The following is a 13,569-nucleotide window of genomic DNA, read 5'->3' as shown; positions in this document are numbered from 1 at the left end:
CGCCCGTTGCTCGGTCCCTGCTCCTGCCAACCTAGCAGTTCGAAAGCACGTGCAAGTGCAAGTAGATAAATAGGTACCGCTCCGGCGGGAAGGTAAAGGGCGTTTCCGTGCGCTGCTCTGGCTCACCAGAAGCGGCTTAGTCATGCTGGCCACATGACCTGGAAGCTGTATGCTGGCTCCCTCGGCCAATAAAGCGAGATGAGCGTCGCAACCCCAGAGTTGGTCACGACTGGACCTAATGGTCAGGGGTCCCTTTACCTTTACCTGCAAACAACGTAGTAAGAGACCAAAAGAGAAGCATTTCAGTGCATCCAGATCCCACCCCCACCCCGAAAAAATCTGTGTGCAAATCTGTATGAACACCAGAATGAATGTATATGTTTATCTGGTGCGCTTATCTGAATAGAAACTGAACATGAGAATCAGGAAAAAAACACATGCTCTATAATTGTATGTGAATGAGATCTACTTTTTCCTCCTATAGCAGACTCCAGTTGATAAAAGGACATTCAGATGCCTGGGATCAACTGAATACATTTATTTCAAAGCAATTTTAAATATTAAAAAAGTAGAAATTAACACATACAGTACTCAAACTGTCACATTAAACACGTGAGGAGACAAGTGTACTGATGTATTATGATTGTAACATTCAAATGAGACTTCAGTTTCCAACTAGTGGCTCTAACCAGATCTGCTTTCTATACATGTTGATGCACTATGTCATAAAAAAATAAATAGCAATTGCTGTTCAACAGTAAAATAACACACCATTCGCAGAACATACTTCCCTCTCCCCAGGGGGGGAAAAAACCCCAAACAAACAAGACTTCCCAAATATGTCATGTACAAAATTGCAGATAGTGGCTCTGAGTTTAAATACATTATTGTACTTAAAACTCAACCTATATATCATACATGGTATTTTAATTCTCCTATGGACTCTCAAATCACCCAGAATAGTCAACTCTTGTTCCTGATGGAACTCATTTTATTTTTTAAAAAATTCATTATTATACTACTTCAAAAAAGCATACAAAATAATAGACATTTTGACTCTACATCATTTTACACATCTGGATCTCCTTTATATGGGTTGCGCTTTCTCTCTCTCTCTCTCTCTCTCTCTCTTTCAACCAGTGGATTTCGAGATCATTTTAAAATATACTTGACAAAAAAGGTAGATCAGTTTTGTTCTTTAATGCATCTGAAGCACACTGCATTGATGAGCAATATGGAATGCAAAGTCATTTTTTGTTCTGGCTTTCATATAAACAGCATGAGTCTGAGAAAACACTGAAATCGGTAACACTGCAGAGTCGATGCCAGTAGGCTCACTCACTCACTTGAAAGCTTATATCTTTTTTAACAGAATGTGTCATGACACAGATGAAGCAATAGTTTAAAAACCACTTTCCAATAATAGCTGATAAATATTTTGCTCTTCTTCATGCAAGATTTCTTAAGTTGATTATGTTCTGTATGTTAACCATTTAAATAAAAATAAATATTCACTGACTACAGGTTTGTAAAACATCAAAAGCGAAAGCCTCGGGAGTCATTAATGTGAACTTGTGCTTTTCGTGAAATGGAAACCTTTTGACAGGGAGTCACGAGAATCTGCTGTGAAGGAAAAAGAAAATTGGGCTGTTGCAAAAGCAGTTGTTTAAAGCTGGGGTGGCTAACTAGTGGCTTTGCAGATTCGTCTATCTCCAGCTCGAATTGGCTCCAGCCAGCATAGCCAGTGATCAGGGATGACTGTAGCCTAGCAACATCGGGGCAGACACAGGTTAGCCAGCCCTGCTTTAAGCCAGGCGAACCCCGGAAACCACATGGAGTCACACTGTAAAACCTTCCGTGAATCATAAGCAAAACAAGAACATTCCCCTTTGCATATTATAACAAAGATCAACAAATAAATAAATGAAACACCATATCTGAAATGACCATATATCCTTAATACATTGATCAGAATAAAGAATGTGTTTTAGATGCAAGTAATGGAGGGTGGAAACTCCAAAGCCATCTCAGATCAAAACATATCCTTCCTAAGTTCAGCTCAGTGGTTTCAGAATTGTTGGCAGATTCTGAAAGTTCAACCTTGGGCCATAATTAGGATTCCACAAAAGCAAATTTAATTCCAGATGTTACAGTCTGGCGCCATTATTTAACAGGTGATAATTTGCATGAAAGGTCATCTTTCACTCGTTTTGATAGCAGGGTCTTGTTTTTTAATTATTATTTCTCCAGGCGACAGAACTAAGAGAGCATTATGACTTAATAACTCCAGTGGGTCGAAGGCTCAAATCCCCCAACAGCAAAGGTGTCTTTTAAATGAGCCAATTAGTTAGCACACCCTAGTGCTCAAGTAAACTCATCTTTCAAGTCTGTGTGGCAACCAGATTGTAACAGGAGTGCACTGATTGTAACAGGAGTGATAGAGACTTGTAACCTTTCTGCATAAACAGAGGTTGTAGGGAGTGGTATATGCTAATAAGCAGATGGGAATGGGCTGCTTTTCTTTTAAGACCCTGGTGCCGTGAAAGGAAACCTCCAGCCAAAAGTCCCATAAGTGTTCCTTCATTAGACACAGGCAATTTTAACTGAAGACTTTCGGATGGTGTTAGGTGAGGTAAATATCAGAGGGAGAAACACCAACGACATAATACAAACATGAAATGCCTGTTCACACAAACACACCACAAAAGACTACTGGTTAATCTGTAGCATCAGTGAATATTTCTTTTGTTTGATGTGTACATTGAACACTTTCTTTGACAATAACAAGGAAGTAGATTTCGCAAGCTGTAAAGAGTGTACATTGGTAGCTGTAAACAGGGCTGTAAATGAGCCAAAGCAGTTCATTTCGAAAACTGAATCTAACTCTCTGCTAGTTATCTATTTTAGGAATACTGATTTATTAGAGATGGTAATTTCTGTAGTTAAACAGGACCGGATGAGACCAACCACATTTAGGGAGCTGGTAGTTCATACACACAGACAAAGAGATGTAAGTGCTTGATGCCAAGGATGGCTTGAGCAAACCCAATAAGGCATGCCAGGTCCCAAGGCTACCGTAATACTGGCAAAGGCAGAGTAACACCGTTATGTACAATACAAGTATAAGTCACCTCGCTGGGTGAGCCGTAAATGAGTTCTTGTTCTGTAACAGCAGTTATATATACATATATATCCACAGTTGTGCACAGAATTACAGGGAGGGAGCAGCTGTTTGCTTCGTGCTAAAAGCCCGTCTTGCAGGAAGGATGTGCAATGCTCAAGTTTCCGATTCGACTCAGTCTGACAAAATATGGACGAAGGATACTGGGAAGACCCCTTTTCTCTCTGGCTTGCCTTCAATGTGGCCAATCTGCAGAGAAGAACAAACAATGTTGGCTCAGAAGGCATTGGTCCCCTGCCCCCAAACCTCCACATTTGCTATCCCATATGCAGCAATAATGTGTATTATGTGCTTGATAGTCGGTAGTTTTATGCTTTGATATCCTCACTCTGAACTTGGCCACTTTTATATGGAAGCAAGTCTAATTAATAGATACCTGAAATCTGGGAAACAGCAAATACTTCAGCCATGATCCTTATGTGGGTAACAGATATGCGGTTACATGGTGTGTTTTTTTTTTGGGGGGGGGGGGTCCTCCCTCACTTCCCTGGAAAAGACCCTGATGTTCGGAAAGATGGCAGGCACAAGAAGGGGACGACAGAGGATGAGATGGTTGGACAGCACTCTCGAAGCTACCACCATGAGTTTGACCAAACTGCGGGAGGCAGTGGAAGTCAGGAGTGCCTGGCGTGCTCTGGTCCATGTGGTCACGAAGAGTCGGACACGACTAAACAACAACCTCCCTCACTAAAGGTTTCTGCTGAGTTTCAAAACCCAGTTGGCCAAGCAGACTTGCCATGCTAGGAATGCACACCCAAAAGCACCAGTGGGTGATGAAATTGGTTGTTGTCTTTTTAGTTTGGCCTAAATGTGCAGGTCTGCAGATACACAGCAGGCTCCTAGCTGTTAAGATAGCGATAGGGTTAATATCTTTTTTCTGCGCAAGGCCTCTTTTGTTCTCGCAGTCATCAACCGCAGCTCTGATGCAATGGTCTGCTGCAGCGAGACGGGGGTGGCCAACCTTGTGCCCTCCAGATGTTGTTTAACCACAACTTCCATCATCCATGGCCATTGGTCACTCTGCTGGGGATTGATGGGAGCTGCAGTCCAACAACATCAGGAGGGCACCATGTTGGCTACCCCCGTGCTAGTAGGATAACACCATGACCTAGGCAGCTGCTCTGCTGCAAGGAATCTTGTACCTGAGCCTAGCCCACTTTCTGACTTATGCAGCTTGTGGAGGAGCAGATCACTTGGGTTCAGTCCATTCGCCACTTAAACCTGTGGCAAAATGTGCACTCGTCTTTAATGGAACTGCACTTGATACTTTAATTACAGAAAAAGACTAGCAAGCTTTAAAATGCAATTAGTAACACAATGCATGCTAAAACTATATTGCTGCACCATTAAAAAAAGTGTTAGGCAATGCCTGAGTTGTGTGGTGGAAGATTAATTTAATGTTAGAAACAATATGATCTTGGGTGTTATTTTGCTTTTCACAGACCTGTAACCACTTAATAAAACTGGATTCAGTTTTTCAAAGCAGGAAGGTACATACCCACCACTCTTGGTCCTCTTCACCTGTCACAATGATAACTTCTCCTTCAACAAATGTAAGCTCATCATCATTATCTGCCTGGCAATCATAGATTGTCTTCACTCGCCTAACTTTGTTCTTTCCCTAAAACGTAAATCACATTATAGCTAAAAGGCAGGAAAATACCAACTACAGAACAAAATTTTAACGTAACAGCAAAAAAAACTGAATGCTACAATACGTTTAAACATTTCAAATACTTTAAACCAACAGAGGCCTAAAGCCCTCAAAAATTTTCATGTATGTGTTGAGTAATTTAATGTTTTCAATTTTTATTTTTTTTAAAATCTAACACACTGGATTTTGAAAACTACCCGCAGAACATTTAAGAAACAAAGGTCCTGATGTACAGTGAATTACAGAAGAAGATACAGGTGTACCCAGCAAGGCTGCAGCAGGGATACATCATTTCTCTTGGAGGCACTAGGTGAATGCATTTTTATTTCCCCAGGTGTTTCCGAAGGGATGGAGAACTTGTGACGCTCCAGGTGTTGCTGGTCTCAAACTCCAGTCAGCCTCAGCCAGCATAGTCAGTGATCAGGGGCGATGGAAGGTGTGCTCCAGCAACATCCATGGGATGCACAATGCATACATATGTGATTGGGTGGGGTTATTTTTTGTTATATTTTTGGGGGGTATTTTTATACCCTACTCTTCACCTGAAAAGGCTCCCAGAACAGCTTACGTAAGAACAAAGGTGGCAGCCTGTGCCAGCAGACTTACGTTCTAAAAGACAGAAAACAAATGGAAAAGAGGATCTGGTGCCATGCCACTTGGATCCCAGCCAACAGTATTTATTCCTAATGTCCCATTCCTGACATGTGCAGCTCACCAAGATGTGTAGATACATTACCCTTGCAGTTGTCAGAGCAAGAGGATAGAGAGTCTATAATAAATATCAACTAAAACCTTTATGGCCATTATCCAGGGAGCCTATTAAGAGATTTAGGACCAATTTCTTATTTTCTGGCTGAGTAGCTCACTATCATAATGTTGTGGCAGCAAGCAGAGGGCTGCCAGGCTGAAGAGGTTGGCCAACCCAGTTGCATATATAGATTTTATTTACACTGAAATTTCTATCCCACTTTCTCCCTTCAACTGATCTGCTCACGAATCATGAATGATTTGGGGAAAAACAAAAGGAACAACCCTCACTCACAACAGCCCAACCATTAAACTCCTGCCAAATCCAATGATAACCACTTTTCTGCACAACAGAAAATCCACTTGCACAATGGAACTGGGGGATTCTTTTCTCTGCCCTCCAGCCTCCCACACACCCCACAAAATCTGCTCCATATATGGGCAGGAGAGGAAGAAGAAGCCCTATTGCAGAAACAGACACCCGTTGGTGCTCATTGGATCTCACCCTAAATAAAAACTAACACATCTCAAGACACGCAAAAAAATAGCCCCAGAAAGCCAGAACATAGTAAGGGCAACAAAATGTATCTAGCAGCATTCTATATTCCTAGATAGAAGGGAACATTTTCAATGCTTTGCCACTGGCAGTTATATAAAGACAATTTACCAGGCAACCTTGGCACTTGAGAGTTTGCCTTTGTGAAAGTGGCTCAATTGCAATATTAGTCCATGTTCTTCTAGACAGGCAGCTCCCCGTTTCTATGGGGGTTGCATTTCTGGTCAAAGCACGCATTGGTGGAGCATGCAAAAATCTGCCCCGCCCCCTGTCCTGCCCCCACTCCTCCCTCTTCTGGCTCCAAAAGGACCTGCACATTGGCAGTTGCGCATCAACTGGACGCACCAAAAATGGTAACCGCCTGCGTTGCATTTTTATAGGGATAAAGGAGCCAGGTTTATCTCCCAGTACTTTCTTTACACTTTGGAAACTTAGATGAAATTTATTTTTCAATTTTCACAGTCCTCCAACCTTTCTGCCTGGCTACTAATCCAGAACGCGGCAGCTAGACTGGTGACTGGGGGTGGCCGCCGAGACCACATAACACCAGTCTTGAAAGACTTACATTGGCTCACAGTACGTTTCTGAGAACAATCCAAAGTGTTGGTGCTGACCTTTAAAGCCCTAAACGGCCTCAGCCCAGTATACCTGAAGGAGTGTCTCTACCCCCATTGTTCAGCCTGGACACTGAGATCCAGCTCCGAGGGCCTTCTGGTGGTTCCCTCCCTGCGATAAGTGAGGTTACAGGGAACCAGGCAGAGGGCCTTCTCAGTAGTGGTCTCCTATCAGATGTCAAAGAAATAAACAACTATTTGACATTTAGAAGACATCTGAAGGCAGCCCTGTTTAGGGAAGTTTTTAATGACTGATGTTTTAATGTATTTTTAATCTTTTGTTGGAAGCTGCCCAGAGTGGCTGGGGAAACCCCCCCAGATGGGCAGGGTATAAACAACAACAACAACGTAATAATATTGCTGTGACTCTCCAGCTTTACTTACACCCTTCCTGACTGTTTTGTCAGGTTGGTACATCTCCCTGCACTCTGATTTTAAGATGGGAGATAGAGGGTTGTGTGAGTATACAGTGGTACCCCGCAAGACGAATGCCTCGGAAGATGAAAAACCCGCTAGACGAAAGGGTTTTTCGTTTTCTGAGGTGCTCCGCAAGACGGATTTTCCAAAGGGCTTGCTTCGCTAGACGAAACAGCCCTGCCTCTCCTGTCATGGCGACGGTCGCAGGCTCGCTTCCCCGCTCCTCCGGCTCCCTCCCACCTTCCTGCTGACGGCTCCTTCGGCTCCCTCCCACCTTCCGGCCGACCTTCCGGCTGCCTCGCGCCACTGCCCACCGCCCTCGCGCGCTCCCCTCAGGAGCCGTTGCCGCCAGCGGCCAGCGTTGCAGCTGGAGTCGCGCTCCTGAGCCCCGCCGCCCTCCAGCAGCCGTGTCGCGCGGCGTCCACAAGGCGCGGGTGAGTGCAAGGACCGGCTGCGGCAGCTGCCCTGCTTCTCCCCACCCCTCCCCACCGTGGTGCTTCGCAAGACGAAAAAACTCGCTCTACGAAAAAACTCGCGGAACGAATTAATTTCGTCTTGCGAGGCACCACTGTATGCAGATACCAGCTTACTGTACAAGGGTCAATTTTACATTCAATGCTCCATCTGCTTTTGCCTCTGACCCCGCCCATGCTGCTATGTATGCTATGTATTCTCCAGAAGGTTGCATATAAGTACTGCAGCCTTCAAACTGAAAAAGGTACCCTTCCCCTAGTTTAGACAACTGTTAACCTCCAATGGTGCCTTCTGATACTCTCCAAGTATCTGCGACTGAGTGGCAGCTACTGTAAACCTCAAGGTCAAGGAAGGGACACACTTATCATCCCTTTAAGGGCAGTAAGTGCCACTTGCTTGCTCTGCGACACACTGATCATAGCCTGGACCATGCTCAGTCAAATCCCCTTGGCTAGCTTGAAGCAGCCTTGATGGGCAAGGAAAAAGAGCACGTGGTTAAATTACTGCAAGCACCTTGTCCACATAATCAGGCTGATCCCACAAAACAGGATTTGATGGGGCACCGGACACCTCATTTGCACATGTCCCAACAATGGCATTCAAGTAATCATGAGAAGAGAGCAATTTTTTGTCCTCAAATTGCCTGTGTTAGTCATAGTTTATCAGCTAGGCTATTTTGAAATGACTGTGACTGTGCAGCAAGTGATTAAAGTCAGCCAAGAAGCAACAGAAAGGTATTGGCATGGGGCACAAAATGCACCAGGAAAGCTGTTTCCTTCAAGCAGCTTTGCTGTGTACCTCGAATTCCCCTGGCGTTATTTTCTGCACAGAACTCTGCACACCCCAAAGCAGGGTTGGCAGAATCAACAAACCCTCGCTGCCTTATAAGAGAACAAACCATCTATCTACTCACCACGTTGATTTTTCTAGGAAGTGGCACTGGGGTCTCTGGCAGTGCATGGGTTACATCATTGGAGTCTTCAGATGCTTGCTTTTGGACGGCCTCTTTCGATTGTACCTTTGGAGAAAGATCCACAGAATGAGACTTTTGATTTGCCTCCGAGGGCTGAGGCTTCGCTGACATTTCTCCCACAGGAGTTTTAGCCAAAGCATCTCCTAGCTGAGGCTTGGGAGGAAGGTCCTTCATTTGCGGCTTTGGAGGCAAGTCTGAGAGCTGTGGTTTTGGTGGCAGGTCTCCTAACTGGGGCTTGGGGGGTAATTCTCCTGGCTTGGGGGGCAAATCTCCAATCTGAGGTTTCTGGGGTAGTTCCATGGGTTGAGGCTTTGGGGGCAAATCTCCAGGTTGTGGTTTCTGCGGCAGATCAATACAAAGTGAAATGGACTTCTGAAAGGTTTCCGATTGTGGACTGGGCTTGTCTATTGAAGGAAGGTGAATCGTCTCTATTTTTCTTAGTGCCACTGAAACAGAAAGGAAACACAATGGAATTAATTTCAGAATGGGTTGGTGTTTCTCCATTTGCAACAGATAAAAGTCCCACACGCTCCGGTGTACAAGGTCCTATACTTTTATACGCAATCACAGTGCTCAACAGGAGAAAGCTTCCTGAGGAGAACATCTGATTCTGCACAATATAGGAACTTTAGCACTAACCCTTTGGAAATGCCTCGCTCTGCTTATCAGACAGGCACGATCTCTATTGCCTTTCTGGCACCTATTGAAGACCTTCCTTTTTCAACCAGCCTCTTAAGTGGATATATTGATCCCAGTCTGCATTCAAACTGTTTTCACATATGAAAGAGTTTCCATTTGCATATATGCATTTATTTTTCATTATCTTTGTTGTTGTTTTTACCATGAAATTGCTTTGAGACATTTTGTGGGGATTCATAAAGGGAATTAAATAAATAAAACAGAGAGATGCGGAAGTGTGCACTTGGCCCTGATCCTGAAATTCCCCATCCCTGTTATAGTCTAAGAGACATTTGTAGAACAATGTACTGCAGCAACTATATTCTTAGTTCTTGCCACTCCTATGTCTTGAAACCTACAAAGCATCCCAGGATTAGACAGGTTTCTTATACTGAAACTTTATCTTGTTCAAACAACTCTTCACAATATTACTACAAACGTGCTGTGAGTAAGGCAAGAGAGGAAGAGACCGACTTGGGGAAAATCTATACTTGAGATTTCAGAGACCCCCAGCCAGTCAACAGTAGACCAGAACAGTAGTGGTTCAATGATCTGATTTAGTACAACATAGCTTTGTATGCATTCATGCTCAGAGATATACTTACCTTTTTGAGGTAGTTTTGGAAGAACTCTTGGACCCAGTGCAGTCTTAGCAGTCCCAGTGCTGATGAACAAACACATAATGGTTTACATCTCTATAATGAAATACCCAAATGCCTCCTTTTTAGAGTACCAGGCATCAACATCAGCAGCACAAACACTTTCCATAGAACAGACTCAAAACCTCACAGGGGTGTTGACTGTGGGCTTCCTTTACTCAAATATAACAATTTTTGTATATAGGAATTCTATTATTCTAAGCTTGTTTTTGAAATAGGCTACTGAAAGAGTATGGATATTGACCTGTTCAGATCGGACACCACTGGAACAGAAATCAGAAGTCAAAACAGAACTGAAAAAGGATCATGAACTGGGGCAGGGGAGATGTTGGTTCTTTGAATTCTGAATTATTTCAGCACTGGATGATCAACTCAAGGATATTATTAAAAACTAAGAATATATATATGCCACATTATGATCTCTTGTACCTGACATGTTTGAAGATTTGCACTGATTGCCACATTTCCAGGACTTATTTCCTACTAAATGGGACATTTGAAATTTGCTCCAAAGGTTTTGAAACAGTGCTAGTTTAAGCACATGGAAGCACTGCATTGCCTTTTTCTGGAGTGGAGAGGGGATGTCTGCATAGCCTGTTTCCTCAAAGCTAGTGCTGCAATAGCTTTTTAAAAAAGATTTTTTTAAAGCTGAAAACCTCCAAGTTCACTGGTGCTTTAGAATTTTATATCATGGGTCAGGAAAGCCGTGTAAACGTGTGCCAGAAAAGGCTTTTCGTGATGTCGACAGGGTCCTTTCTGAAATCAGGCCTCCTTCTATTGACAGCTTTTCTAGCTCTGCTAACATCCTCTTCTTCTTCTTTTAGATAAGAGTGGCTAGAACTGCAATGCACGTGGGGCTGTATCACAGATTTGTCTGAAGAAAACATGATACTGACTTTTACATTACAAACCCTGACGGTATGCTTAGCAAAAGCTATTAAAAAGAAGAGAGAAGGTGAAATGTAAACAAGTTGAGTTCAACTATAAATATGTTTGTTTTTTTAAAGGAACAATTTTCTACTGACTCACAAAAATCTGGATTAATATCATTGTTTGGCCTCAGTGAACGAACAGGAAATATAAAAAAATCTTACCCTGATTGTTGAGACATCCCCTCAAACTTGTTTGCAGTCTTTGTGGCTGGAGGACCCAAATCATTACCTATGGATTAAAATGTTAAATAAGTTTTTTTTTTTTTTAATTTTAAATTGGATGAAGTAGCAGATATCATAAATAATGTAAAGACTTTTCAAGTAGAAGCTATAGGATCTCACCGCTACCTTTTTTATGCATAGTGATTTAAGGCCAGAAAATGCATTTATAATCTAGAATATGGCCTCCTATGCAATGTTAATTTTAAGCAATTTAAGTCCGTCTGCTAGTAAGGGAAAGTATTTAAAAGAATTATACCATAATAGCATGTTTGTACAGGAAGTGCATTGGTCTGTGTTTGTGCGTTATGCATGTGTTTGTGGCCAAGGTGCTATGAAAGAAGTTAGGCAAGAGTTAAAACTTCGTGATCTGAGGAATTTTCTCTTTTGAAAAATTGTTAACACTTCAGTCCTTATATAGAACTTTCTATTTCTGTAATATTTGGTTTTTTTTTAAAAACTCACCCAACTGTTTACACCAAAATGTGCTAGGAAGCTGAAGGTAGAACTCTAATTTACTATTGTAGGGCACTAGCTATATTGCTGAGGTTTCACATTCTGATACTAAAAACACATCCTGTTTCTATGAGAACTTTTAATTTTATCACCTTCTTTCACCACAAACTGGAAATTAATTTCTCCCAGAGAGGTTGAATTTGTTGATAACAATTAATCTAGTGATGCGAATGAAGAAATGCAAATAACCTTTCTGAAGATGTGTGCAATTCAGCCCTAAGAACCCAAGTGAAGAATTTAATACGTTTAAGGCCATATTCACACAAATGGCAATCGCTTAGAATGGAGGCACAGAGTTTGTGTGTGAACTGGTCCTCAGAGAGTTAAATTGACAGTATAAAAGGAAACCACATTCTGGGCAAAGAAAAGGGGTGGTATGATGGGTGAATGAGTTGCTGCCTGAAATGTGCCTCATTCGAGATGCCCTCTTGCCTCAGGCAGCCCAAGGAAAGAACTCTTCTTTGAGACAACACTCTTCCTAGCTGAGAAATCAAAACCTTTGGCCAGAACAGTAAGCAAAGTTTGGATGGGGGCAGCCAAAATGTGATTTAGCATGCGGTTTGCTTCACAGTGAGGAGGAGCAGAAGACAACAGACCACCTTTAGTGGCCATCCAAGCAAGGAGAAAAGCCAAAAGTTCTGGAAATCTGGAGATTCAAGAGGAAGGTACGAGCCTCTCTGTGCCCCATGGAGAGGATAAGGGTATGTTGCAATAAGTGGGGCAAGGTCCTCACTTAGAAGTAACTCTTGTTCCTTTGTCCCCACCCATCCCCTCCAGTTTAAGAAGCCTTGTTTTGATTATCCTGTTCTTGTCTACCCTCTAAAGGACACTACTGGGAGTGCAGTCAACCCCAAGGCTTTTTATTGCTAGAAGGGTTCTTATTGTTCTAGATCAGGCATAGGCAAACTCAGCCCTCCAGATGTTTTTGGCCAACAACTCCCACGATCCCTAGCTAGCAGGACCAGGGATGATGGGAATTGCAGTCCCAAAACATCTGGATGGAAGAGTTTGCCTATGCCTGTTCTAGATCAAGGCGGCCTAACTTTCATACCAGGTGGGCCTGCAAGTGTACTTCGACAGGGAACCTGTGGACCGCAGACTGCCTTGTCGCTGGGGTGGGGGCAGGTAGGCCAAGATAAGCAAGGCACCAGGCTTGGGGAAGGAGGTGTGAGGTTGTGGCAGGTCCTAGAGTCCTCCTACCTCCCTTCCACAACCGGGAAAGCACTAGCTAGGCTTTGGAAAGGAGGCGAGAGGAATATAGGACCCTGTCAGAGCCCTCGCACTTCATTCTCAAAGCCCACCACCACCTCACTTACTCGGCTCATCTGTTGCCAAGTTATGTGTTGCCCAGTTATTTCCCAACAATTATAGTTCTGTTATAGTTTAATCAACAGTTGCCATCTCTGTTTTATTTAGAAATTTCAGAGAATGTTATAGACCGTTGCAACAACAACAACAAAACCACTTAAACGAAATCAGGATGGTTTTCTGCCACAATAAATTTGTTAGTATTTAAGGTGTCACAGGAATCTCTGTTGTCTCAGTCTGGAGGTGACACAAGCCAGAGATGCAAGCCAAAGATTTATAGTTACAAGCAGCACATGGATGCAAACACATAAATAAATTTAGTGAATAAAGGGCCGTTAACTGAGCATAGGCCTTCCCATTGTCATGCAACAGCTAATTAACTTTTCAACACAAAAAACAAGTGCACAATCCATTACTGGCTATGCCAGCTAGAAAGGGAGCCCCAGAGAATAATACATTTGTTGTTAGCTCTGCCACAGTCCTTGTTTGCATGTAACACTAAGCCAAACTGCGGCTTAGAGTGAACAAGCATGTGGACTCCCAAAGAGGAGATCACAGCTGCCTTGCTCCTCACCAGTTGTTCTGCTACTGTGCTGAACTGAAGGATCGTCTGGGCTCATGGTTTAGCTTTCTCCAGACAA

General features: G+C 43.0%; 1 protein-coding gene across 6 annotated transcripts in view; it reads right to left on the bottom strand.

The window, feature by feature from the left end:
* Window positions 1-523: 523 nt before the first annotated feature.
* ASAP1 (ArfGAP with SH3 domain, ankyrin repeat and PH domain 1) overlaps window positions 524-13,569 on the bottom strand; it is a 133,750-nt gene continuing 120,704 nt past the window's right edge. For all 6 annotated transcript variants that reach the window (XM_083450479.1, XM_083450476.1, XM_083450480.1 and 3 more), the window contains 5 exons: window positions 11,048-11,114; window positions 9,900-9,958; window positions 8,557-9,062; window positions 4,680-4,802; window positions 524-3,370 (listed from right to left, as the gene is read on the bottom strand). In XM_083450479.1, coding sequence (XP_083306605.1) covers window positions 3,296-3,370; window positions 4,680-4,802; window positions 8,557-9,062; window positions 9,900-9,958; window positions 11,048-11,114 — 830 coding nt within the window. In that variant the 3' untranslated portion in view covers window positions 524-3,295. The remainder of the gene's footprint in view (window positions 3,371-4,679; window positions 4,803-8,556; window positions 9,063-9,899; window positions 9,959-11,047; window positions 11,115-13,569) is intronic.

This window comes from Podarcis tiliguerta (assembly GCF_965153285.1).
Source record: "Podarcis tiliguerta genome assembly, chromosome: 7".
Taxonomy (NCBI): Eukaryota; Metazoa; Chordata; class Lepidosauria; order Squamata; family Lacertidae; genus Podarcis; species Podarcis tiliguerta.
Note: the sequence above shows the minus strand (reverse complement) of the source record. Positions and strands in the feature narration are given on the sequence as shown.